Genomic DNA, 24,594 nt, shown 5'->3' on the forward strand with positions numbered 1-24,594 from the left:
CACAAACGTAAGCCAATTGGCATTGTATTACAACTATTTTCATTGTTTTGTCAAAAACCCAAAGATATTTAAATTACAATGATATATAACAAATCCTCATATTTGAGTGGCAGGAACTAAAGCATGTTCGGTCATTTTCCGTGATAAGCAACTATAAGATTGATTAATTGCTAAAATAGACGTGTGTGTGTGTGTGTGTGTGTTTGTGTGTGTTGTGGATTTAGACATACACAGGTAAATTGACAGGGTTGAATAGACGGACTGACACCTTCGTAGTCGATAGGAGTGGATTTAAAAAGCCTGGAGGGAAGAATGGAGGGTTGGACGGTCTCACCGGGCCGCTATAAAGAGGAAGAGGACGGATGGCGTCCCACGGGAGCGCCTTATAAATGGCTGCTGTGATGTTGTAAAGGGCAAAGTAGCTGCATGGGGTGAGGGGAGACTAATGAAAATGGATGCTGCAGGTTCCCAGAGGATCACTTAGAGCTCAGTGCTGGGGAATATGGTATGCAAAATAAAGCACTGAACCTTCTAGAATATGAATTACATGATGCTTCAAGTAGCAGCAAGTGTGTTTGAGATTCAATTAGAAAGTCAATGAATCACTCAATCAGATTTAACCCTTTGAAGGTCTCCGCAAATATTCTGTGGACTGCAGCTCTGCAGAGGGAAATGGTTTGTGCTTCAATGATGTGTATTCAAGCTTGACCACATTCATTAAAAATGCTAAACACACTTTCCGCAAAGGTGGAAGACTGCAGTGGGCCCATGAGGTCTACTGGAAGCAATTGTGAAGATGAGCTACTTTAAACAATAGTCACACCAAAGTTATTGTAAAAGAATCAAGCTAGAAGAAAAGTGGAGTCACAAAAGCAGAGACTGCTATCTGAGAGATAAGGCAAATCACCAGAGATGCTCCACAACAAAAGACGAGGCATTACAAGTTAAGCCAATGGTGTAAAATGATATACTCTTCCTGTCCCCTACGTGGGCGTGGTCTAATAGGCCATTTATTTTTTCACAGCTAACAGCCATATTTAGCATCGTGGAAATTAGTTAGTTACGGCGCTTGCGAACGTTAGATGACGGTAGCTTATAATTTGAACATGTTTGGCTAGACTAGCTCCAGAGCTCACCCGAGTGTTGCTGAGACAGAGACGGGTCTCGAACAAAGTTAATTTTCTCCTTAATTAGTTTGCTTGAGTATCAGAATGTCCTGAAGATATGCGGCTTGTAAAAAATGGCTCCAATATTTATCCTACTTCAGAATACACAAAACTTGAATCAACATCTCTTGAACTGATTCTAAATAAATCAGATTGTTAATGTTTAAAACAACACCCATGTTGTACCACAACTAGTAATGTGTCAGATTATTAGAACCAGCACTAATTTGCTTCGCAAGAATCCAAGTGTCTCTAGTTTCACCCATCTTCAGATCAGGATTCCAGACTCTCTGTGACTTTGTAGCTGAGTGTTACTTTCTATCCCTCTTCATCTGTCTCAGCCCTTCATCTTTATTCACAATGTCTTCTCTGTCATCGTCTCAGCTTCCTCTTCTTCTTTACGTCTGTCTGTTAAGAGTCCAAGTCTTAAGTGTTCTACTGTTATATAGTACTGTTATTTATTCTCTTTGCTCCTAAACTGCACAAAAGCTCCTTTAATAAAGTTGCCACCTAATTCTAATTGTAAATCCCAGTGCTTCTGTATCTGTGCATTATTGGCTGAGCGGTCATCATCTCCCGTGCAATCACCAACGTCAGTATGAGCCTTTTCTTTAAGCGGTTGCCGGGACACGGTAATAACACACGACTGTATACATGTGTTATCTACGTGATTTCATCTCCAGTGAACTTCCTCTGGTCCTTATCTAACCCCCGGGTTCCATTTACAAACTGTCATCAACCCTTTCAGCAATCCTTTTATGCAACAATTAAAATAACATCGTGACAATAAAAGAAAAATCTTTTCAGCTGAATTTAATTCTGAGGTTATCTATTACGAAATGTGATTTACCAAATTATAAGATGAGATATCAAGCTACATTTTAATTATGAGACTTCCAGGCTCCTTGAATGTGGAAATGCCTGTTAGTGAGTTAGCCACTAACTGTCTGTTTATTTTCTATTTACAGCCTCAGCTGATGTGGAGACGCCCCAAAGGAAGGTAATCACATCTGATCTGCTGATTTGTGAGTCCTATCAATGAGAAGTGGGGTGCGTGATTGTGTGAGCGTTGTCTGTTTAGAGATCCCTCTCTCTGTACATGAGCCAGCCACACGTATCATCTTGTTTCTTTGCCTGGGTTCCTCGTGCAGCTTTCAGACAGAAAACATGCACTAACTGGAACATGCTGTCAGACGAGGTGGACCTTCAGACACCAGACACCACATTACAAGATCTCATTAGACTTGGTCTCTTTACAAAAAGAGGGAGAGAATATAACAATTACACAGGAGAGACGAGAGACTTTAACAAAAACACGAGAGAAGGTTAGCCGTCCACAGTGGTTAGTGTTATGAGCCAAAGAAACCAGACACAATGCCTACATCAGTTTGCTTTGCAATAGATCAGGTAGGCCAGGAGGATTCAAAGTACAGGACTATTTCTGATACAAACATACACAAATGTGGAGGAAAATGATGCCAACTTGTTATGTAAAGGAAATGGAAGTAAAGAAATAGAAGAATTAGTTACAGTAGTTAAATATTGTACATCTTAATCACCCACCACACCTATTTGATTGAAGGAAACCTAAATAAATATGCACAAAGAAAACAGCATTTAAAGAGTGTTAATGCTAATCTCCATCATGCCTGCAGTGGATGAATCTGACTTAATTGTTTGAATCACAACTCAAAATATGGCTCATCCTGATTCATTCATTTACCTTATTAGTTTTTTTTTTAATATTTATAAAAAGTCAACAAGACAATTAAAACCTTATTTGAACAGAGATTCTAAAATTGATTAAAACTAAGCTTTTGATTCATGAGGCTTTTAGGCAGTGCTTACCTTTAAGGTGCTTACCTTACAGACTGAATTTAAGGGGGAAAGAAACTCAGATATCAGTTCAACATCCTCGCTAGTTAACTGGACATGCTAGCAGACCAAACAGCCCAAATCATAAATATCTGTCATATCAACATATCAATACTTTCTTAACAGAATCCTCATTTAAAAAAAAATCTTGCTTGAATAATTCAGCAATTTATCGCAAACACAAAAACAACAAACATTCCAGCAAATTTAGTGAGAAAAGCAATCACGAATTCAGTAATTTGGGAGCAATAATTACACAGAAAGTCAATGCAATCACAATCAGACCAATCAGTGATATTATATTTAAACCAAACTGAATAATAATACGGCGACTTGCTTTCCCTGCAAAACATTCTCATGAATCACGCACCACTCTGCCGAATGACTAACTCTGGTGCAGGGAAAATATTCACCTCCTGGACTGTGATTCCTGTTAATGGGACTTGAGACCCTAATGACCTTCTCTGTCGTTCCCTGTAATGCAGCTAAAATGACCGGATCATAAAGTCAATCTTAATCCACGCTGACCTGATAGACCCCAAACCATTCCCCAACCACTCCAACAGTCATTCAGTGCTCATTTACAAGTTGATGAATGTTAAGTGAGTTCAAATGTGCGAAAGATAATCAATCTTTCTAAAAGCAATCGACCGTTGTGTCACATAATTGACCACTCAACTTTGAAAGATACATTTCACTTAGTGGGCTCCAGCTTAGACAAAAACACTGTTTAACATTTTGTACAGCAGCCATTCGTCGTTTATCGTCCTTGCGTTGCTTATTTACAGGACCTGACTCTTCATTTAACTCTTTTTTTCATGTTTTGCCAAACTGGCAGGTGGTGTTTTATTGATCCTCAGGTAACGGGTCAAAAACATCCAGAGCGAGTCAACAGCTGTTCGGTATTTCAAGGCTTGCTCAGGGACACTTCAGTCGAGGCTTGACAACACAGATTGTGAGCCAGTCTGCCAGTCAAAGGGCGGAGTCCTTCCTCAGTGTGCCGCTACCTTCAGGATCACGAAGCATTGACTGGGCAGCGGAATGGAAAACCGATGTTTCACTGTTGAATACGTGAGCAGCAGCTGAAACGCGTGTGCTTCAGGCCTAGTGAGCACGAACACCGTGAGATGCAAGTCAATACTTGCAGGAAATATTACACAGTAGACAAACAGTCCAGCTGACGTTGCAAGCACACTGACTGATTCATAGCTCATATTTCAGATGCAAATAATATCCAGCCAATAACAATATAGAGTCAATACATCAGTGAGAGAATAAAACAATGAAGGTGCATTGCTCCATACAATCTAAATGTACAGTCATCAGTTATATAAAACTAAACTTTTTGGATAAACTTTAAAACTGATTCAATATTTACAACTTATCAAAGAGTTTAAATTCCCTGACAGTGAACCTGAGGCAGCATCTGATATCAAATACACCAAACTCTGGCGGTGGTGTGCGACCAACTTATTTACATATTTGGTTCGTACCTGAATAGCTCATTGTGTGTGTTGGACTCTGAAACTTGTTGAGAGTGAACATTGATATCTAACTCGGGTGAAGTCTTGAAAACCGGTTTTAAACTCGGCACAAAATGTTGTTCCGCGTAGTCTGCACTAAATGTCACAGCCAGCTGCTCCATATGCTGTTGAACAATGTTTCTAAATGGCACATTAATGGTGGCTGCTATCGCGTACAATTGAAATGATTGCGGATAGGAGGGGTCTGCAGATGAGGTCAAGAGTCTAGGACTGAAGAAGATATTCAACATTCTTGGCCAAAAGAAAACAAAAAATCTAAAACATTATTAAATCTAAATATTTACCGATGTCAGCAAGCATCTGAAAAGCCGCAGAACTCACTGATGTAACGTAAAGATATCTTAGTATGGACTCAAGCATCCGGGCAAAGTATGAAAAGGCCTTAAGAGGTAATCCTCTGTTTATGAATAAACCTGAACTCACCTGGTCTTCAAAGGACAAGGCCTGTCCCACGTCTCGAGGGAACCCATCTATGACGATACCGTTGGCATCTGGGATCTTCATGATCTTCTGCTTTATCTCAGTTATTGTTGTCTCCTGGAAAACAGCGAAAGCAACAGGATCCATAATTACATGTAAATGTCAAAAGAGCAATAAACAAGACAATCACCGGCAGGGGATTAATTTGGAGTTCCAAAAATACAAATAACTGTTGATTGAAATTCTGTCTTTCCTAACTCACATTTCACTTTACTTTATGCCATTTTAAATGCTTAACAATGTGGGCAGTTCTCTAAATGAGCAACTGGTTGTCGCAGGACATTTCAGCTACGAATTATAAAGCAAAGAAGTTTATTGTTGTAATTATAATCTGCTTTTCGAGCGGGAGTATAAAGGAGGAGGTGAGTTTATTGTAGCAATTCCCAGATTCATCAAGGTTGTAGATTAGTTAAAACCCTTTGATAATGAATAATGAGTAGCTGATTCAGAGTCATAAAGAAGGTAAATGGAAAACTATGACAACACATTGGAAAATTCCGCAATATAATTCATTTGTTTATCCAATTGTACTTTAATGTATCTGAATTCGGCAGAAAAACTGTCTTGATTGCACCTGAGGCCACAGAGTGCCAGGATCGTTTAGCATCAATTACTTCCTCGTGGCCGGAGGTCAACATGTTCTAATGTATGTCCTCGAGCTGAACGCATCATACGATATGGCGGAGATACATGAGCAATGCTCAGATCTAAAAATAACATCCGTAGCGAACGCCGAGTAACACAGACGTTTAATTTCCCTCCACAGACAGAATAGAAGCAGCAGCGCGACAGACTACACAGAGATTAAAGCTCTTCTAGATTCCATCGAACAGATTAATGTAGTGTAAGGTAAAATGAGAAAAGCTTATCTGAGAAAAGCCCTCTGATCCACTGCATGGCTGGATTTCTGAGCTCTCACAGGAATGCTAGAGTCAAACAATTATCTCTGACCGCCAAAGTGCCGATCTATTTACAGCACTATACCAGCAAACCTACAGTAGCTGGACAGCATCATCACCAAAGTTGCATCCAAAATGTTTCATTCACTTCTCCCTATATAATAAACACTCTGTAGTTAATTCATTAATTTCCTATTTATTTGGTAGGCACGAATACAACATACGTGCAGAATCACACAACAATTTTCCAATGCAATGTATCACGGCAGTTATAGCTATCCTGCTTATTTCCAATGCCGGTCCCTATAAGGGTCCTGAACAGTCTAACAAATGTAACACAATACATTGTGGGATTTTATTAAAAAGCAGGGTACACGCTATTGACACTACTTTTTTTTTTTTACTCCACAGAATTTTTACTGGTAATCCCTCAGTGGTGAATTCACAGAGGGATTACCCGGCTTTTGCGGCCGCTAAATCTGCACAAATAAGACAAAAAGAAAGTAATTCTCAAAGCAATGAAATGAATGAAATGCACCCATAACTTAGCTGCCAAACGAATAGTGACTCGGCTCTCCTGTGCTATTTGCACACATTTAAATTACATAGTATGCGTACATTTGGTGCAATATTATCCTCATTATATGCAAATGAGCATCAAAAAACAGTCCAATTCACAAAGATCAGCGCTATAAAAATAAAATGTATTATTATTATTATTATTAATAGCCACACGCAGTTACAGTGACATTTTTGGCATCTTCAGGAAGTTGGTGGTAACTGAAGCACATTTATGAGGGGTGTCACGCCAAGACTTTGCAGTGGTAATGGCAGCATTGAATGATATTATCTATTTTGTCATCCGCTTCAAATCATGCCATCTTCTTCTTCATTCTTAAGGTGTGCCTTTGGAAAACACCATCATCACTGGCAGACAGTTTCTCTCTGACACAATCAATTCCTTGCCTGAAGTTTTGTGGAATGTCTCTGCACTTCGCGGTCTGAACATTTTGTATAATCATTTTCTACATCGTTCTGCCTACTGTGTAGTTAGCGCAAAGCCAACATTTATACTTTGCCATATGAATCATTTTTAATCAGACGCAAAAAATAGCCCTCAGCTGCAAGACGTTATGGGCCTATTTGTGCCGTAATTCATTCTTTGAAAATTTGCACGTCCGATTTCACACACGCAATAGAAAGGGGGGCCATTTTTGCGCCAAATGTATGCTTAAATGTAACACTGCAAATAGCACAGGGGCACAGGAATGCTATTTGCCTGGTAGCGCAGTTATGGGTGCATTTCACCCTTTGCAGGTGCAGATTGAACGGGCGCAAAAGCTGCGTAACCCATCTGCAAATTCACCACTGAGTACATGTGTAAATATCACCACATAGTGCACTCAAATTTAGACTAGTTGAAGAGGTGCTTGAACTAATGATACGTTTGATTATATTCAATATTATAACAGGAGCTCCACCCTGCTGCTGTTAGGGTCAAAAGTCAAGAAGTGAACCTTGAGTTGAGTCTGTTTTGTCAACTGATGTTTCTAAGGTCAAAAATGACCAACGAATCTAGTTGAAGTGCGGTCACATTGGAAAAGTGAGCAGCTTTAGATGTTAGAGTGCTCTTGACGCAAATCACAAAGGAAATGGAGAAGCTACTAACAGCTACAGTATGAAGCTAATTGCTGGTGGGAGAGAGACAGCAAAAGCTAAATAATAATTAATAAATCTTTGATAAAAAAACATTTTACTTTCTCTTTGTGAAGTTTAATTGTTTTTCCAAAATTGTAGTTTGATTGATGTCCACTGGTGCACTTACTATATTATTTCCTGTAAATGCAAAATGTTAAAGTACATTAACTTCATGCAGGTACACTAGATGCTGCTGCAGCAATTGGTTTAGCATATTACAGTATATACATGTAGTATCTAGTGTGGAATTAGCACACAGGTTTTGTTACACTGCTATTCTTTACAGAAAAAAGAAACAAGTAGACAAAAAATCATCAGCAAGTGCTAAAATTCAACAACTGTCATTTTAAAGGGTATAATTGGGTCTTTAGATTACTTTTTACAAGGCAGTGGATCCTGCTGAACCATCTCAACATGACGTTTTTTCCACAGTCTGTGGATATGTACAGTATGTACTAATAGTCTTTAATTTTAGACCAGACAGTCAAAAATCCAAGGTCCTCTTATGTTGAGACCTGTGGGATTTCTGAGGGAACAAGTGCAGATAAATACTGAGTCATATGACCTTGCAGTGGGTTACAGACAAACGGCAAGAACTCCAAGTTGATGTGGCAGTTGACAGAGTGTCCATGATGTATTTCTGTGTGTTTGCTATTTCGAATGCACTTTTCCATTTCTCACTTGAGAGACTGCACAGCTGAGCACAGTTACAGAACCTCCAGGCTACAAGAAGAAACGCATGGATGTCTTTTTTTCCAGTCTACTTACAAAGAGAAACATTTTAAATTATAGAAATATGTGTTTAAAGGAATAGTTGGGAAATACTTTTATTTGCTCTTTTGCCTGAAAACGAGGTAAAAAGATTGTCACCACTCTCATGTTTGTATGCTTAATATGAAGCCGGTTAGCTGAGCATAAAGACAGTAAACAGAAGCAGCTGGCTTGGCTCAGTCCAAAGGCACAATATCCACCTACCTGCACCTGTAAAGCTCACTGATCAACACTCTACATCTTGTTTGTTAAATCTGTACAAAAACCGACGTGTAAAAAGACAAGCTGTGGTTTTATGGGAGGATTATTTCTCGCCAGGGTGTTTGATTCACCCTGTTTCTGGTCTTTATGTCAAGTCAAACTGAATGTCCTCCATCTGTAGTTTCATATTATAAACAGACAAAGATTATTGATCTTCCCATCTAACTCTCAGTAGGAAATGTCAAACTATTCCTTTGACATCCACTTAATTAAACTGATGATCGATAAATCCTTTTGGGTCATATGGTATAAAGGTTGGAGAGTAAAATCTATGTAACCTAAACTAAACCAACAAGCTGTGAATCAGTAATATGTCACTCAACACATCATAAAACAATGTTTACACCAGCACCGCTGCCATCGGGGCTCCTGCTTAAAGCTTCTGCAACACTCATACACAGAAGTATTTTGCCTTTTCCTCTCATCGTTACATACAGAATCATTATGAAACCAAATTCTCCTCTGCTTTGCTAAACTATCAATGGCAGGAAATGAAATGCTCAACAGACACATAAGTCACTTCTTCATATCTGATATGTCTTCAGCTTGGCCTACTTTGCTGTTTATGCTCACTGGTTGCTGGACTGACCTCTGGTGAACCAGGCCAGATGGTAGATGCAATGTTGTGCCAGACATGCAAGGAAAGGATGATAAATGAAGAGGTGGGCAGTTATTAAAGATAATTCACAAGGAGACACGAGCAAAGAACTGGCAGTCGCTAAGCAGGTGGGGGCTCGGTGTTGGTGTTACAGCCTTGTACCCCACTGCATCACCAACGTATCATGTATGAAGACCCCCCTCTCAGGGGTTTTCATTATGTTAATCCAAATGTACCCAGACAACCAGAATCACTTCTCTTAAACATGAAAAATCAACCTGGTAGTCTTAATTTCATACATATATTGATCTGCGAAGTGTAAAGGCATCATATACGTTTCGTACACAGTGTTTGAATGAATTAAAGCACAAATAACCACAGGGGGTCTGTGCTCATTTTCTTCCAAGCAGAGTCATTATCTTGAAAACAAGGATGCTAATAAGACAGAGGAGCGTCCCTCTCTGCAGCACACATGCTGCAAATTAGTCCCTTCTTACATGCACGCTGTGATAACGACCTGCTAGTGACTGGACACTCCTCTCATATTTTACACACACACACACACACACACACACACACACACACACACACACACACACACACACACACACACACTTTCTCTGTTTCTCTGCTACCTGTGGTGCCAGCTCTCCGTTGGTGATGATTTTAGCGATCAGGCTCCACTTTCTATTGCTGGTGGCGTTGTGGATCATCTTCTTCCTCAGCAGCTCGCCCACGGACATGTACTGGAAGCCATAGCGCTCGGCAATCTTCAGGCTTTGTGTTCCCTTGCCGCTGCCGGGGCCACCTAGGCACAGAGGAAGAGCTGTTGATGTTTTGGGAGAGAGTTTGTCATCTGTGTGAAAATGTATCTGTGTGAGTGTGAAACACTGTGTGTGTGGGTGTTAGCGTGGGCGCATGTGTGTATTTGTGAGAGAAACCCAGACTATGTGAGAGTTTGTGTGTGTGTGTGTGTGTGTGTGTGTGTGTGTGTGTGTGTGTGTGTGTGTGCATGGCTCTGCTTGTGTTTGCATATTTGTGACTACATGTATCTCTCTGCGTGACTGTGTGTTGCTGCCTGTGTGTTTTGCGAGGGAGAAGGGCATGTGGGGGTGGATGAGAGAAACAGGTATGTGTGAACCTCCTACATTTGCTACCAAATCGTTTTCTCTACAATCTCTATATTTCAACAGGAACAAGGATGTTCAGAGGAGCGACAACAGGAGAGGATAGCTCTCAGCTTGATGCTGGATAGTTTGGTAAAACATAATTATGAATATATGCCCTTTTCTTAACATTTTAGTGCAACCAAATTGTACACATAAAATTATAATAATATCTCTAAAAGTAAAAACAACAACACAAAAAATTGATATTTTGGAATTAAGTTGCCCATCTAGTCATTTGCGATAGTATCTTATAGATACAAGAAAGACATACTATACGAGCTGTCAGTTTGTGAAAGGCCTGTAAAAGCTGCTTTCACTGTGTTTCATTCCAGGATTTTTAGAAATGCCACTGTTACAACAGAAATGTCAACTGCTCCAGAATTGCTCCTGGTTAAAAGTCAGGCCGGTGTGAAGTGAAATAAGTCGAAGAACAAAGCTCTGTGATTAACTTATTTCATCGTGGTCTCACTGTCAGAAACGTTTTTGTTGGGATGAAGAGAAGAGTGTGCACCCAAGTTTATTTTAGACGGCCATGTTACAGTAAAGTTATTGTAATCTGTCCTTTAACTGAATCTTAACTAATGCTCATAATTGTGTAAAAAGAGAAAAAAAATCATTTTATAGTTGGGGGTTTATAATCATAGACATTTTGACGTGCACAGGTGCAACTTATAACGTTATAGCTTATTTCAGTTTTAAGTAATATTTCAGCCAATAAATGTATATCAAAACTTTTCTCAGTTTTTTGATTCTTTGTTCCCAGTGGAGACATGCGAGAAAACCCACGTGTCCTTTAAGAGTTGACGGTAACACGGGGTGAGTAACTGATATACAAACGGTCAATTTGGGGGTGATGTAAGTAAGCATTGTGAGCCGTTGCACATGATATTGACTGTACCTGAATTTTTCTTCAATGATCATGTTGTCTTATGAAAGAGGCCCATAAAGTTAACAAATTATTGTTGTGACGTTGTGTATTAGAAAAGATAAAGTGAACGTTTTGCAGGAGAGAGAAGGGGTGGGAGGATCAGAGAGATACTCCAGTATGTATTCAGCAAATATGCACTTTGACCTTACATCTGAGTATTTCGTAATGTTTGACCCAGCCTCCTCCCGACCACACGCATCTTTGTCAGTCCGTCTCTATCCCTGCAAACCTGACTGACATAGCATTTGCCATGATCCTCCACAGAGATGACAGCTGCTGCCATCCCGTTTTCCTTTTGAAACAGGGCGCAATGTGCTCACGGAGACGAGATAGGAGCTGGCTTTGTGCTGCGAGGACAAATAACCATCAACCACACCACAGAGAGAGCGAACATCCCGGGTACACGCCAAAAATTGAAACATACTGCGGCAGAAGGGCTGTCAGGACGTTTTTAAAAGCTTTTAACAGACATCGAAGTAACTTGAATTAACTATTTTAAAGAGGGTTTATAAATAGCAGCCTTTTTTTCAGTCCAGCTCAACCTGTGTCATTACTTCATTGTGCAGCTGCCGTGCTTAATTCATAAGAATAATGACACTATTTAACAGGTTAATGCCAACCCATCAAGGAAATCAGATTAGGAGAGCATGAGTGTCTGCAGTCAGTGACATGCAACGAGATCTATCCCGCTGATACCAACAGAGAGAGGCGGGGCTACTTTTTAAAATACCAGGAAAAACACACAGTTAATGCACACACACACACACACACACACACACACACACACACTCACACGCACTCCCCGACTAGATTCCCATCCAGGATATTTATTTTTAGATTATCAACGAGGCAAATATAAACTTTGTATATGTGTTGAGCCTTTTATATAAATGGATAAAGCTTTCACCAGAAGCATTAAAGAGACACTGGTTAGAGTGTCCATCTGTTTACACATGAAAGGATCTTTACTGACTTGTCTTATCTAATGGAAAACATGAGTCAGCAGGAATCCACATGAGCAACTTCAAATCTATAACATCAGATGAGGAAACATTTTTGCCTCAAAACTTCCTCACGCTTGCACTGTGTAAGGTCACAGATGTTTCTAGCTTTAATGTCTGTGTTTCGGTCGGGTACACGGGTCCTTTACCGATGACGAGGATGACTTTGGGTCGCGGTCTGGATGGATCAAACACCTCGTACTCGTCTATGAGCTCCGCCGTCTCCGACAGGTCTGAGTCGCTCTCGATGGAAAACTGGCTGATGGGAGGGAGGCGGTCATACCGTCTGTAGGGGAAATTGGGACTGTCGGGCATCACTGTAACACACACACACACAGAGGTATAGATGAGAAACAATTTGTCTGCTTTTGTCTGGAGTATTGATGATTTTTTTTCAAAAGCCTGAAGTTCACTATCAAAATATCTTAATTATCATAATCATGTTCCGTCAGTCACTTTAAAGTTGCACTTGTCACATTATTTCATACGCTGCAAATCACATTTCAGCACAAAAAAACAAAAACAAGTCATGTTTGTGTTAACAATCAAACAGTAAATTTGAGCTGAAACCATCTTAGTGTGATAAAGTCAACGCTCTATTCAGGTTGGTAATTATACAGCTGTCTCTGGTGATGAAGGCATTGATTGTAACACATTTAACAAATAAATCGTCACTGCATGCAATTACGCGGGAGCAGAGCTGCTTTTATTTACATGCAGAACCAATATCATCTCTTTACACTGTACTATAAGGGAGAGAATGGTATTGATCATGCATTTTCACTCATGACAATACATGTCTCAGGGATGGAAATAGATTTTTTTTTTAATTTAAGGGAACAGAGATGCTCTTTCAATGTTGCGAATAGAAATTTATGCTCCCTGCCCGAATCCAAAGGCTTACTTTTTTAACATTTCTTACACACTAAAACGTCAATCAGGCCGAGATTGGAACAATTTAGGAGGCGAGCGCAGCATCCCCTTCCAGTAAATGTTTTGAAACATGGTAGATTTGAGCGTCAGCTTTTAGCTAAGAGGGGAATTGTGGGACACAGGAATCTCTATCCCTGATTAGGTTGCAGTTCCCAGCAGCTAAACACTGCAGCTGGCATCTTTCAGGCATCTAATTCGGCGAAATCAGAATTTCTCAAAGCAGTCCGCCCTCAACTCTTCTTCTCTTTGAAGTTGTTTAAAACAAATACCTGTTCACGTCTGCATTATTGCTATGAGTGACGTGCCTGTAAGCTTAAAGATGTAAAACATTTTTTTTTAACCACACAAACGTGACTTTATTCTATCATGGTAGTTACTGTGCTGTGCTCATTGCTGTCACGCTCTCACCCATTAAACAAAGAAGTTTGAATATACAGTAGACCTAACTACAGTAGAAAGTTGCACTCAGTTGAGTATCTCTGCCAGGTGTGTCTGCATCAACCACTGCTGTAATGTTTGATTAAATGCACACAACCCAATATTGGTTAAACCCCCTTCTAGACTGAAAGTGTATCAGACGTGTTTTTCACTCGCACGTCTCACACAACAGATACACTCTCATTTGAATCAACGTCTGCAGCGGCTCTGCTTCGTCTCACGGGCGTAACCGTGACTTTAAATGTTTATTTAGGCTTCAAGTCAATTCTTTCCAACAATACACCTGTAAATGTAAGGTCGATGCCCAATAAAAAGGCACAAAATAACTATGTCTCTTGCTGCAGAGCAGCAGCTGAGCGGCGGCAATGCAGTCAGCAGTGTGTGTACGGGTAGTTCGGTGAGCTGATAGCCAAACATACCATCCAAAACAATAAAAATGAGCAAACTGGTTTCCCCCACTGCGTCTCACTTGTGGCCGCTACCGGTCGGGAGTCAGCAGTCAATCAATGGCAGTATCAAACAGGAAATTAAAGGTGTTTTGAGAAAGTGTGAGTCACTGCAACCATGAGAGGTCCTTGAGCATGTGAGTACCCACAAATTGTATGCAGTTTGGTGCAGCAGTTTGCGAGATCAGCCGTAGACAGACCAGAGGCGCGCGCACACGCGCACACACACACACACACACACACACACACACACACATACACACACGACTCCTGGCGGAGATAATAAAACAGTGCAAACAGAAAATGTCATTGTCATATGAGAGCCACAGTCAACTTTGCTCTGCAAATTCAAAATGGGTTTTGCATCTTGCTGCATTGGTAGGTCAACAGCTCAAATAAGTGATGAATGGGGAGTTGTTTGGTATACCCTCTCATGTGAATGGTTAACTACGGAACACACGTTCAATTGTCTTTTACTGCACTGTAACAGGCTCCCACAGTGAAGGCAGCACAGGCATGTTGAAGGCAGAGATCTGCACACTTGATTCTGTTTTTGAACATGTCAGTTTGACAGGTTTGGCAGCAGCAGCAGTGGTTGCTTTTAAACTTTTTATTACGTTGTGTTTGTGGGCACTCTGGTGTCTCAACAAATACTTCCTGCACTTTTTGGAAACTAAATCTATCCGAGAGTATCGATGCACACAGCTGCACTTTGTGCTGTAGCTGCAGAAAAACAAGTTTCCTATCTCATAATCTACAATGGGGCAAATGAAATGTCAACACCCATCCTGTTTAAACAAGGAGCCAGTTGTGATTGTGCAGGAGAGGAAGATGTTCTGCTGCCAGCATCTGGGAAAGAAGTCAAAAGATAAATATGGCTTCTAACAGCTTTTTCTCTGTGTGTTGGTGCTGCAACTAATGATTGTGTTCATTTTTGATGAATCTGTGGAATTATTTCATAATTTATTCTTTCATAGGGCTGTGACCATATCAGATTTTCACTACACGATTATTGCGGCCAAAATAATTTGTGAAAAAAACGTTGTTGCAATATCTATAGAAAGTTTGAAAAAAAATTGCCATCAGTTCAAATTATCTTTAACTTTGTTCATCGCGCGTCTGGTGTCTTTTTTGGCAAATTAATTACGAGTGTAGGGAGACGGAGAGAGCCTCTAACAATAACTGTATAAAAGCGTGATTTAAGAAGCGCTGGATTGTTTACACAATATTAGGTGTTAATAGTATGTGTTACAATATCATTATGAAGTGTATTATTAACGTGTTATCGATATTTCCTTTTTTTTAGATATTACGGTTATCGTCACTATGGGTATATCGCGACACCTCTGACATAAAAATTGACATAAAATAGTTTTTAAAATGACCCATCATAAATTTCTAGAGCCTGATATGACGTCTTAAAATGCCTTTTGTTGGTACAGTTCCCAAAGATATTACATTTTCTATCATATGAAATAGACTAAAGCAGGAAATCTTCACATTTAACTAGTGTCTGCTTTTTTGCTTGAAACACAATTTAAACGATTATTTGGTTATCAGAATTGTTGCAGGTGAATCGACTAATCGATGAATTCCCTAATGGTCTCAGCTCTAAAGTGCTTCAGTGTACTTTACATTCACCATTCTGCTCACCATTTCTGAAGAGGGACCTGCGTGATTGGCTGCCGTTGAGAGGAGGAAGAGACTTCTTCTCCTGGCCCACAAAGGTATCCCACCGCACCTTGTCTGGTCCTCCGAGTTCCCTGGCTTTCTTCAGACAGCACTCCAAGTAGTCGATGGGGTCGTCGGGCCGGTAATACATCAAGCCTGTCAGCAGGCTCTGGAAAAAACATTGGAGGGAGAAAATGACGAGATGTTTGTTCTGGCATCTCTCTACATCTGTGTTATAATGTGTTGCTCTCTGACAGCGTGGCGGCGGTGATTAGCCCGCCTTTTAATGAGGAGAAGTTTTGAAGTGCAGATCTGATTGCCTTGGCTTGGCTCGGCTCCATCGGGGGAACAAAACATCTCATTTTGTCAGAAGCCCATGAAATTGGATTCAGGTCATCAGGCTCTTGTGTTTATTTGCCAGGCTGATATTGTCGAGGAGGAAAGCCAACCACTGCGATGACTGTGAGAACGAACTCCGTGCCAGAACACAAGTCAAGTGTGTGTTTGTGTGATATTTGCCCCCTCGACCCTGAATGTTTTAAAACAATACCTTCCTCTGGGACTTCCTCATCTCCACCCTCCCCACTGACAACTCCCACCAGCAGCAGCAGCAGCAGCATGAAAACACAATTAAAGCTTCTCCCAACTGAAAACAATTGGATGTGCTTATTTAGCTGATAATGATGACATGTTCATGTGAGAAGCAATAAAATCACAGTGCAGTTATGATGATGATGAAGATAATGTGTCACTTCACTGCTCAGTGTCATTTTAACTGGCTGTAAATAAACAAGCAGTGAATGCTTGCATACTTTAGCCGCACTACACTTAGGATTGAGTCGAATTAAGTGAATGAGCTAATTTACTATCCCCTCAGGGAAATAAGTGGTACTTATATTTGTGTATGCTGCTTAATTGAGAGTATATGCTGTCTGTCTTCATCTTAATGGGACTTTTTACCTTTTATTGTACAATAATCCTGTAGAGATTTCAGTATAGTTCAGAGGCACCTTCTCATACTTTGTAGTATTTTCGTTTCTGTCAACCACGAATGTCTCGCTATTATTCTTTTTACAAATATCATATCATCATATTCTTTGCTGCAATAACTGAATTTTCCTTCAAAAATGTATTATGTATTACTTTTAATGTTCTTTTCATCTTGAATTTCCATGATAAAGGAATGCAGTCTCCAGCTGAAATTATTTATTTCAAATTACGCAAAGGAGGAGAGGACTGTCTTTTTGGTTTAATTGCAGTTTGTGTACGATTATTACTATAAAAAGACACTGAAGCAGTTTTTTAAAGTCAGCAGCGTTTCTCTCCTCGTTTAAACCTCCATCAGCCAGAACACGATGTTTTACATATCAGAAAGAGATCTTTACCGTCACTCTGACTCTGGAGTCGATAAGTAACACGAATCTTTGTGCTGAAATCTCAGCGTCAAATCTGCACGTATCGTCTCATCGCCACAAAGCTCACGCCATCTCTCACCTCAAATAGTTGAGGTATCTCCCGCCGTGCGAGATACTCCTTGGCATCGTTGGTATTCATGTCCAGTCGGATTTCCTCTGAAATCAAAACTTGTCCGGAGCTTTGTTTTTTCTTCTTCAGATGTCTCAGTGCCTCAAGGTATTCTCTGGTTAACAACTGGGCTCCAGACGGTTTACCATCAGCGCATTTTTGCCTCGTGAGTAGACTTTACAACTGGATTCCTGCAGGCGATGCCACCGCGCCACCCTCCTCTTCGGTGATGCGGATGCGTGGCTCGTCCGTCCTCCCTCCCACAGCGCTCTGCTTCCAGCGTACACCATGTGTGGCTTGACGTTGGCACAGAGGTTGCGCGCTGTGCCAATTAACGCGCGCACCGCCTCCACAAGGCGTATTTCACACGGTTACACTCCGCTTGGAAACTTGTGGGCGATATTGATACAGAAACGCACAGGACAGTCATTGGATTAAACAATTATAGAATATGAATGGAGTTATGATCCTATGGGTGCTTTTAAGGGGGTGATTGGGAATAAAAAAAATACATTTTTGGAAAAACAACAAGGGCAGAGTTCAAGCTAAACCAGTTTGACGAAAATCTAAACACAAGTGCAACTGAATTTGTGTTTCAGACACATCACATGGTCGTCCTTCTTTATATATATTTTGCTCATTATTTCTTTTGTCAAGCTACTGTTCCCTAGATCAACAATTAATCTTCAAGCTCAACACTTTGACACCATTATAAGAGTCACATAGTAAAACAAATGAGACTTAAATCACGTTATCACAACTTGTTCAATGAAACAATGAAACCATTCAGTGCAGATAAATATAGCTGGATGTATGCTTGGCCCAAAATTCCACTGGATCAGGGCTTTTTTTAGGCAACACAAGAATAGGCACATTGATTGGCCGGTTTGTCACATAGGATTTGATCCTTATAGCCACTAATCCTCTTGACGACAGCTGACTTTACTGTGCGTCTCCTTTTTTTGGTTATATCAGAGACTAATTTTAGATTAGGTCAGTGACATCTGTGGATTAAAAAGTGAGGATCAATCCATCCAAATAACATTTCAGGCAGAGAATCTGTAACTGCTGCAGGACCAAACACCCTGACAGAAAAATGCTAATTTATGGATTGAAAATAGAATAATTATTGGAATTATGCAACCCAGAACTGTTTCGTTGGAGAGCTATCCTTGCTTTTTCATTTTCTAATGTGATGCATTTGGAGAAGGCCATTATTATAAGCGCTCTACAGGTAGAGAGAGAGAGTGACGCTGCAGGTCAAAAAGCAGCAGCAGTAAGAGAAGTCTGGAGGATTAAAGTGGTTGGACGACCTGTAAAGGCACTCTGCGGTGTGTCAAAACTGAATTTGATGCTGCTTTTCAAACAGACCTTCTACTTGCTGCATTGTAATGTTACATTAGAATTGCATGAAGGACATGTTTTTTCATGGCTTCATCTTGTACTGCAGGGCTCTCAAACACATAAGCTCCTTCAGCTGTAACATGACATTTGACATCTGCTGCCTGTGATGTACATGCCACTTCTCATTAGGAGGGCCCTTAACCAATTAACTGGAGAGGGCATGTGAATAGAAAACTGTCAGCATCACTCAATGGGTTCTGCTTTTTAACCCAAATAATGATTGGCTGAATTAGACATGCAGTCATCTGTGTACTGTAACCCCTTCAGTGTGTTACTTAAAAATGAATTGCCACCAAAGCTACTAAAAGAAACCACAACTCCAAACAAGATGTATTATAATACCACAAGGAAACATACAGAAAAAGCCATCATGTGCCCATTAAATGATAGTCACAAGGTAAAGAATTAAGTTAACTAGATTGTTTCCCCCCTGTGAACTCTGCAATGAAGAGTTCAGAAATATAATGTTAGGCAAAAACCTTGAGGGAGACGTGTGTCTTTAGGGAACTGGATGGAGACGTTGCAGGAATATGAACATATTTGCTTCAGTAGAAATCAATTAACACATGAAATCCAATTTGCCAGTCCATAAAATTGTTTTCCCATTAAGTGCCTCTCAAGCAACCTGTACATGCAATTAGTTGTAATCTTGATCTTGGTTCTCTTGGATTTTAGCTCCCTCCTACAAGAACTCTCTTCCTTTAATGATAAGCCACACATACACAAGCTGCATCATCTGATAAACACACATAGCTTCTAGGAGTCACTCGTGGCAATCTTATCAGGAATGACCCACCAATATTTAGCTAATTAAAAAACAACATTTTATACATATTTTATTATAATATTTGTATTTTTTTCACATTTTTGTTTTTGTTTTCTGTGAGCGTTCATAATTTAAACAAGTAAGCATAGGGGTATGGGGGCTAGGTCAGCTAAAATGATCTACTTTTGCTCAATAATGATCCTTTCAAGTACTTTTTTTTTAGGTTTTTGCATTCTTATTTATTCACTAATGTTTCTTGCTTTCACTTACAACTATCATGTATGCAATGTATTGTGTTTTGCATGCACTTACATGTAGCCTATTTGTGATATATGTTTTTATTTCTCCCCTGCATTTTTTGAGAAAGCAATACAAATAGACACTTTATGTGGTGGGGAGGATATATAATTGGTACGAGCAGACTACAGAAGACCAAAAGGAAATATTCCACGGACACAATTCCATTTTATTTGAAGTTAGAACACAATACATAGTTGATTAGAAAAAGGACAGTCGTTTATGATATAAATAGAGATTATTTACCACCTAGCCATTAAATATCTTGGAACATAACCCTGTGGTAGAGCAGCTTACTGAGATCCTTTTTTTTTTTTTACAAGTTAAATATTGATGTTTTTTTCCACACACATTTTCCATATCGTGACCTTTATTTTGAAATATCTCTTACCGGAAGCACTTACAGGGCGGAGTCGCCGGTTTTCACTTCCTTGATGCACACAGCTAACAGGGCGGCACAATGAAAATACTAACTTTACTGAGCTTATTAGCCACACATGTATCATCTGACAGCGTCAACATTGAGGTGAGTGTGTATTATATCACATGCAGCAATACAAATCCTGCAAATTAGTTAGTTTGATGTTGAATTTGACCTGAAATGTCGTTCCCATGTTAGCCGTCTTTGCCGTTATGCTAACACTAGCTGTTTTGGTGTTTGCTTGCACGAGCACAAATTCGATTTAAAAAAATAGACCTTTATTCGTTTTCTCCACTTGTTCCTCAGGATAACGTAGGGCAGTTCTTTAGCAGTGGTCATACAAACAACTGGGCCGTTCTGGTGGGTATTCTTTGATTAAAACGTTATCGTTACATCTTCAGCTGGTGAGCGTTACATGCTAATTGGTCTGCTGCATTCATGATGGGAGCAGCAGAAACACGTTTGTAACTCAATAAACCGGCTGCGTTTCATACACAGGTGTGTACGTCCAGATTCTGGTTCAACTACCGTCATGTGGCCAATACCCTGTCGGTCTACAGAAGTGTTAAGAGGCTGGGCATTCCTGACAGGTAGGTTAACTGCGCTACAGTGTCTGATTTATTGTGTCTTATTTATTCAATGGTGATAATAACCTAGAGGCACAGACAGGCACTGAATCATTTATATTCATATGGTGGTGATGATGAGGAGCAAATATAAGTGGTCTCGTGGTCATGGCCTCCATTACACTTGTATTTTCTATCATTTGAATGTATGTTTGTTGTTACACACTGTGAGGTGCAGAGCAGTTGGAGTACAAGCAATACATGTCCAATAAAACAAATTAAGAAATAGTTAATAAAGTTCTTCTCCAATATGCTACGTTTAAACATGTTTTGGCTACTCTGCATTAAAGTGTCTGCAAAATGAATATAGTGTAATATATCTAATGTGTAGCGACATAACATTAAACTGAACATGTGTTTGACAACTTGATTACAGCGTCAGTCCTTTCTCTTAGTTTCTCATGTATCATTTTGAATGGTCGCTGTCATTTTTACTCTTTTTCAGCCACATAGTTCTCATGCTGGCTGATGACATGGCTTGTAACCACCGAAATCCCAAACCTGCCACAGTGTTCAGCCACAAGAACATGGAGCTGAATGTGTACGGCGACGACGTGGAGGTGGACTACCGAGGATATGAGGTCGGTTCACGTTTCACTTGGTTATACACACTGTAAAGTGTATTTCATAGAAAGCAAGTTTGTTTCTTTATAGTCTGTTTAAAATCATATTTTCCAACAGACTTGGGCTTTTCAAACTCTAATTTCTGCATGTCAACTTATAGATTGGATGCAAAAAAGTTCTTACTCCAGTGGCTAGAGTTTGAACCAGCATATCTCCTTTTAAACTTGTATTACTGATGATTAAATCTGTGCCCATTTAATGGAAAATGCATTGTTAAAAGGGACATGGATGCTCTAGTTAAAATCTGAAAAGTGTAATATATTGCCAACTGCTAGGTGGATGTATCCCATTTAGTATTTCACCTGCTTTATAAAAACTGAGCACTAGATAACATCTCTGGTAGGCAGGTGCAGTAGGGAATTGGAGGGTGCCATGGTCAACATTATTTGTCCAGTGTTGGCTCTGTGTGTACATCAGGAAATTACTTGATATCATCTGTATTCTTAAATAGAGGAGCACCCAAGTGTTTTGTCTGTTACGACGAGGCAGAAGCCCGGTGGCGTATCTACTCCTTATTACAGGTTGTGTTTTATTATTTACTCTGCTTTGTGCTGGTCTCTTAAATATGAATACACACTGGACTGCCAATCGATATTTGCTGTCGAACGGTAATCATGTGAAAGAAAATCTGATAAAGCTCAAGATGGGGGGGAAAAAAGAAGAAAAGAATACAGTGATGAATTGATTCTCGCAGTTTAATTAAATGATAAGTAGAGCAGTTAATGTACACACCTTCCCTACTAATGCAGAGGACACGTTTGTGATTTCATTGATAATGAATTCTACGAGTGAAATTGTTATTTTTTTACAGTCTCGACCTGCTCGCTGCCTTTTTTTAAACCTTTTGTCTATTTGCATTAGATTAGAAGATGCACAATACATAATAATCACTTCTAATCCATGCTAGGTAATGGAAGTTGTTGCCTTGTACTGTTTCAGGTGACAGTGGAGAACTTCCTGCGTGTTTTGACAGGCAGGCTGCCGCCCAGCACTCCGCGCTCCAAACGCCTCCTCTCTGATGACCGCAGCAACATCCTTATATACCTGACAGGTATATCAAATACTCCACTTATCTATCTAGCTTACATTATTTATATTTAATTAGTATGGAATGCGCAGTGATAGACACTTTTCTTTTTTTTTTTTATGTGTAGAGTCTAAACTTCTAAATACTCCTATTTCCCAGAGAAGGGACACAAACATACTTCTTATGGCTTATATATCTCCACTAACTAATACAACTTTAAGTATAAAATTTGGCCAGACAAAGAAAGTATAAAGAAATTGACAGTTTTGATAATGTTTTCGTGGAAACTTTTGCTTCAACACAATCGAAGTGCAAACAGCTAACAACAGTGACCACAATGGGGGGGAAGCTGTAAATTTATTAAACTGACAGTAATCTGCCACATATTGATAATATGTACTTCACATCACAAGTTATGTGTTTTTAAACTATTGTGATGTATTTTAAAGATAAAAAGTTTGAAAGAGTCAGTTTTTATCACCATTTCTTTATCTTATTTATCTGTGGCTGAATGGTGCCAAACTCCTCTCTGCCTTACAGTTACTGTGCTTATTGCTGCCAGTCCACTGTCCTTCTCATGTTCATGTGTGGTTTTCTATACTACTGTATGTATATCATGGATTAATTACTAAATAATTCTATGTTTGTTTAACAGGCCATGGCGGAAATGGCTTTCTGAAGTTCCAGGACTCTGAGGAGATAAGTAATGTGGAACTGGCCGATGCTTTTCAGCAGATGTGGCAGAAAAGAAGGTAAATAAACTGGAGAATGTCCATGTGGAAAACCATCCGATACTTCCTTCTCTCCCCTGACGGCCAATTAAATGTGCAGCAAGTCAACAAAGTGAATTGCATGAAACACAGCAACCTGTAAATATGAAGCCGTCTCTGTTGTTCTGCACTTCTAATGTCTCTCCGCTCATACACTTCACAGTGAACAGGTGTTGAACAGGTGTTCATTCTGTGTTCTCGTTTACAACACTTGGTTGCAGCAGAGTTTTTAAAGAGTGACGTAACACCAGCTCAAAATATTGTTTTTGATTACCTCCAGCAGTTGAATTTAACCGTTTGACTCAAGACTAACTTTTAAAAGGTTGAACCTTGAGCGTTAACGTGGCCTCTGTGCATGTTGCGCTGCTCGCTGTCCCTATTTGACCCAAGAATTGGTTGCCAATTTCTCAAAATGTTTGCGAATGGCAAGCTTTACTGTGGAGCTGAAGCAGCTTTATATAAACAGGATCAACCAACATAATTCTGTCAGTGTTAGTTCTGTTGAAACCTTATTTCCTGACCTGTTAAACTAATACAACACATCCTATAGCACTGTAACAGCAAGGGGATTCCTGTTGTTCCTATATCAACATACCCTCGTATGAAAGAGAGACCGTCTCTGTTTATAAATAGAATCGGTTGCTTGTTAAGTTAAGTAATTTTGTTTTAATTTGTGCGTCGTGAGACACTAAATGAGCAAACGCAGCTTTGTGCTGCCAGCTTCCCTATTGTCCTCCCAACCTATCAATGAAGAGTGTCTGGGTTACACTCGGGGGCCCCAGGCTGCTTGATAAAAGCTTATTGACGCCAGCTTTTGATGCTGATGTGATAATTGCAGGCAAGAGCTGCCAAATTACAGTCACCATAGAGACTTGGCCACCTTCCTTCCGTCGTCTCCAAACCACCTCGGCTCAGTCAGCCGGATATAAATGTCTTCTCATGTGTGCTTAAACAAGGGGAAGACGTTTAAGGACATTTTCTATTATAATGGAAGGAAGGGAGGGAGGGAGGGAGGGAGGGAGAGACCGACCGTGTGCGTTGGTGTGTTAGAGGGACTGAATGAAGCTGTTGGTTTTTCTTGGTCACCATGGCAACTGCAGTATGAAAGATGGCTAGAAGGTTTGTGTTAGAACAGGTTTTATTGGAGCCAATAGACGAGTGACATGCCTGCTGTGTATTCTCTCAACAGTACTGTTTGAGAATTTACATGGTGTGTGTGTGTGTGTGTGTGTGTGTGTGTGTGTGTGTGTGTGTGTG

The 24,594-nt window shown here is 40.0% G+C and overlaps 2 protein-coding genes across 2 annotated transcripts in view; one reads left to right on the forward strand and one right to left on the reverse strand.

Moving 5' to 3' along the window:
• Positions 1 to 17,682, reverse strand: part of ak5 (adenylate kinase 5) — a 53,874-nt gene extending 36,192 nt beyond the window's left edge. The window contains exons 1-5 of the mRNA XM_031865387.1: positions 17,373 to 17,682; positions 15,861 to 16,047; positions 12,540 to 12,707; positions 9,928 to 10,100; positions 5,009 to 5,122 (exon numbers count right to left, since the gene is read on the reverse strand). Coding sequence (XP_031721247.1) covers positions 5,009 to 5,122; positions 9,928 to 10,100; positions 12,540 to 12,707; positions 15,861 to 16,047; positions 17,373 to 17,432 — 702 coding nt within the window. The 5' untranslated portion in view covers positions 17,433 to 17,682. The remainder of the gene's footprint in view (positions 1 to 5,008; positions 5,123 to 9,927; positions 10,101 to 12,539; positions 12,708 to 15,860; positions 16,048 to 17,372) is intronic.
• Positions 17,683 to 20,277: 2,595 nt separating this feature from the next.
• pigk (phosphatidylinositol glycan anchor biosynthesis, class K) overlaps positions 20,278 to 24,594 on the forward strand; it is a 24,230-nt gene continuing 19,913 nt past the window's right edge. The window contains exons 1-6 of the mRNA XM_031865485.1: positions 20,278 to 20,395; positions 20,597 to 20,650; positions 20,789 to 20,880; positions 21,362 to 21,497; positions 22,480 to 22,591; positions 23,223 to 23,319. Of these exons, the coding sequence (XP_031721345.1) occupies positions 20,330 to 20,395; positions 20,597 to 20,650; positions 20,789 to 20,880; positions 21,362 to 21,497; positions 22,480 to 22,591; positions 23,223 to 23,319 (557 nt within the window). The 5' untranslated portion in view covers positions 20,278 to 20,329. The remainder of the gene's footprint in view (positions 20,396 to 20,596; positions 20,651 to 20,788; positions 20,881 to 21,361; positions 21,498 to 22,479; positions 22,592 to 23,222; positions 23,320 to 24,594) is intronic.

The sequence above is a fragment of the Anarrhichthys ocellatus genome, unplaced genomic scaffold, assembly GCF_004355925.1.
Source record: "Anarrhichthys ocellatus isolate YVR2014 unplaced genomic scaffold, GSC_Weel_1.0 scaffold32, whole genome shotgun sequence".
Lineage (NCBI taxonomy): Eukaryota > Metazoa > Chordata > Actinopteri > Perciformes > Anarhichadidae > Anarrhichthys > Anarrhichthys ocellatus.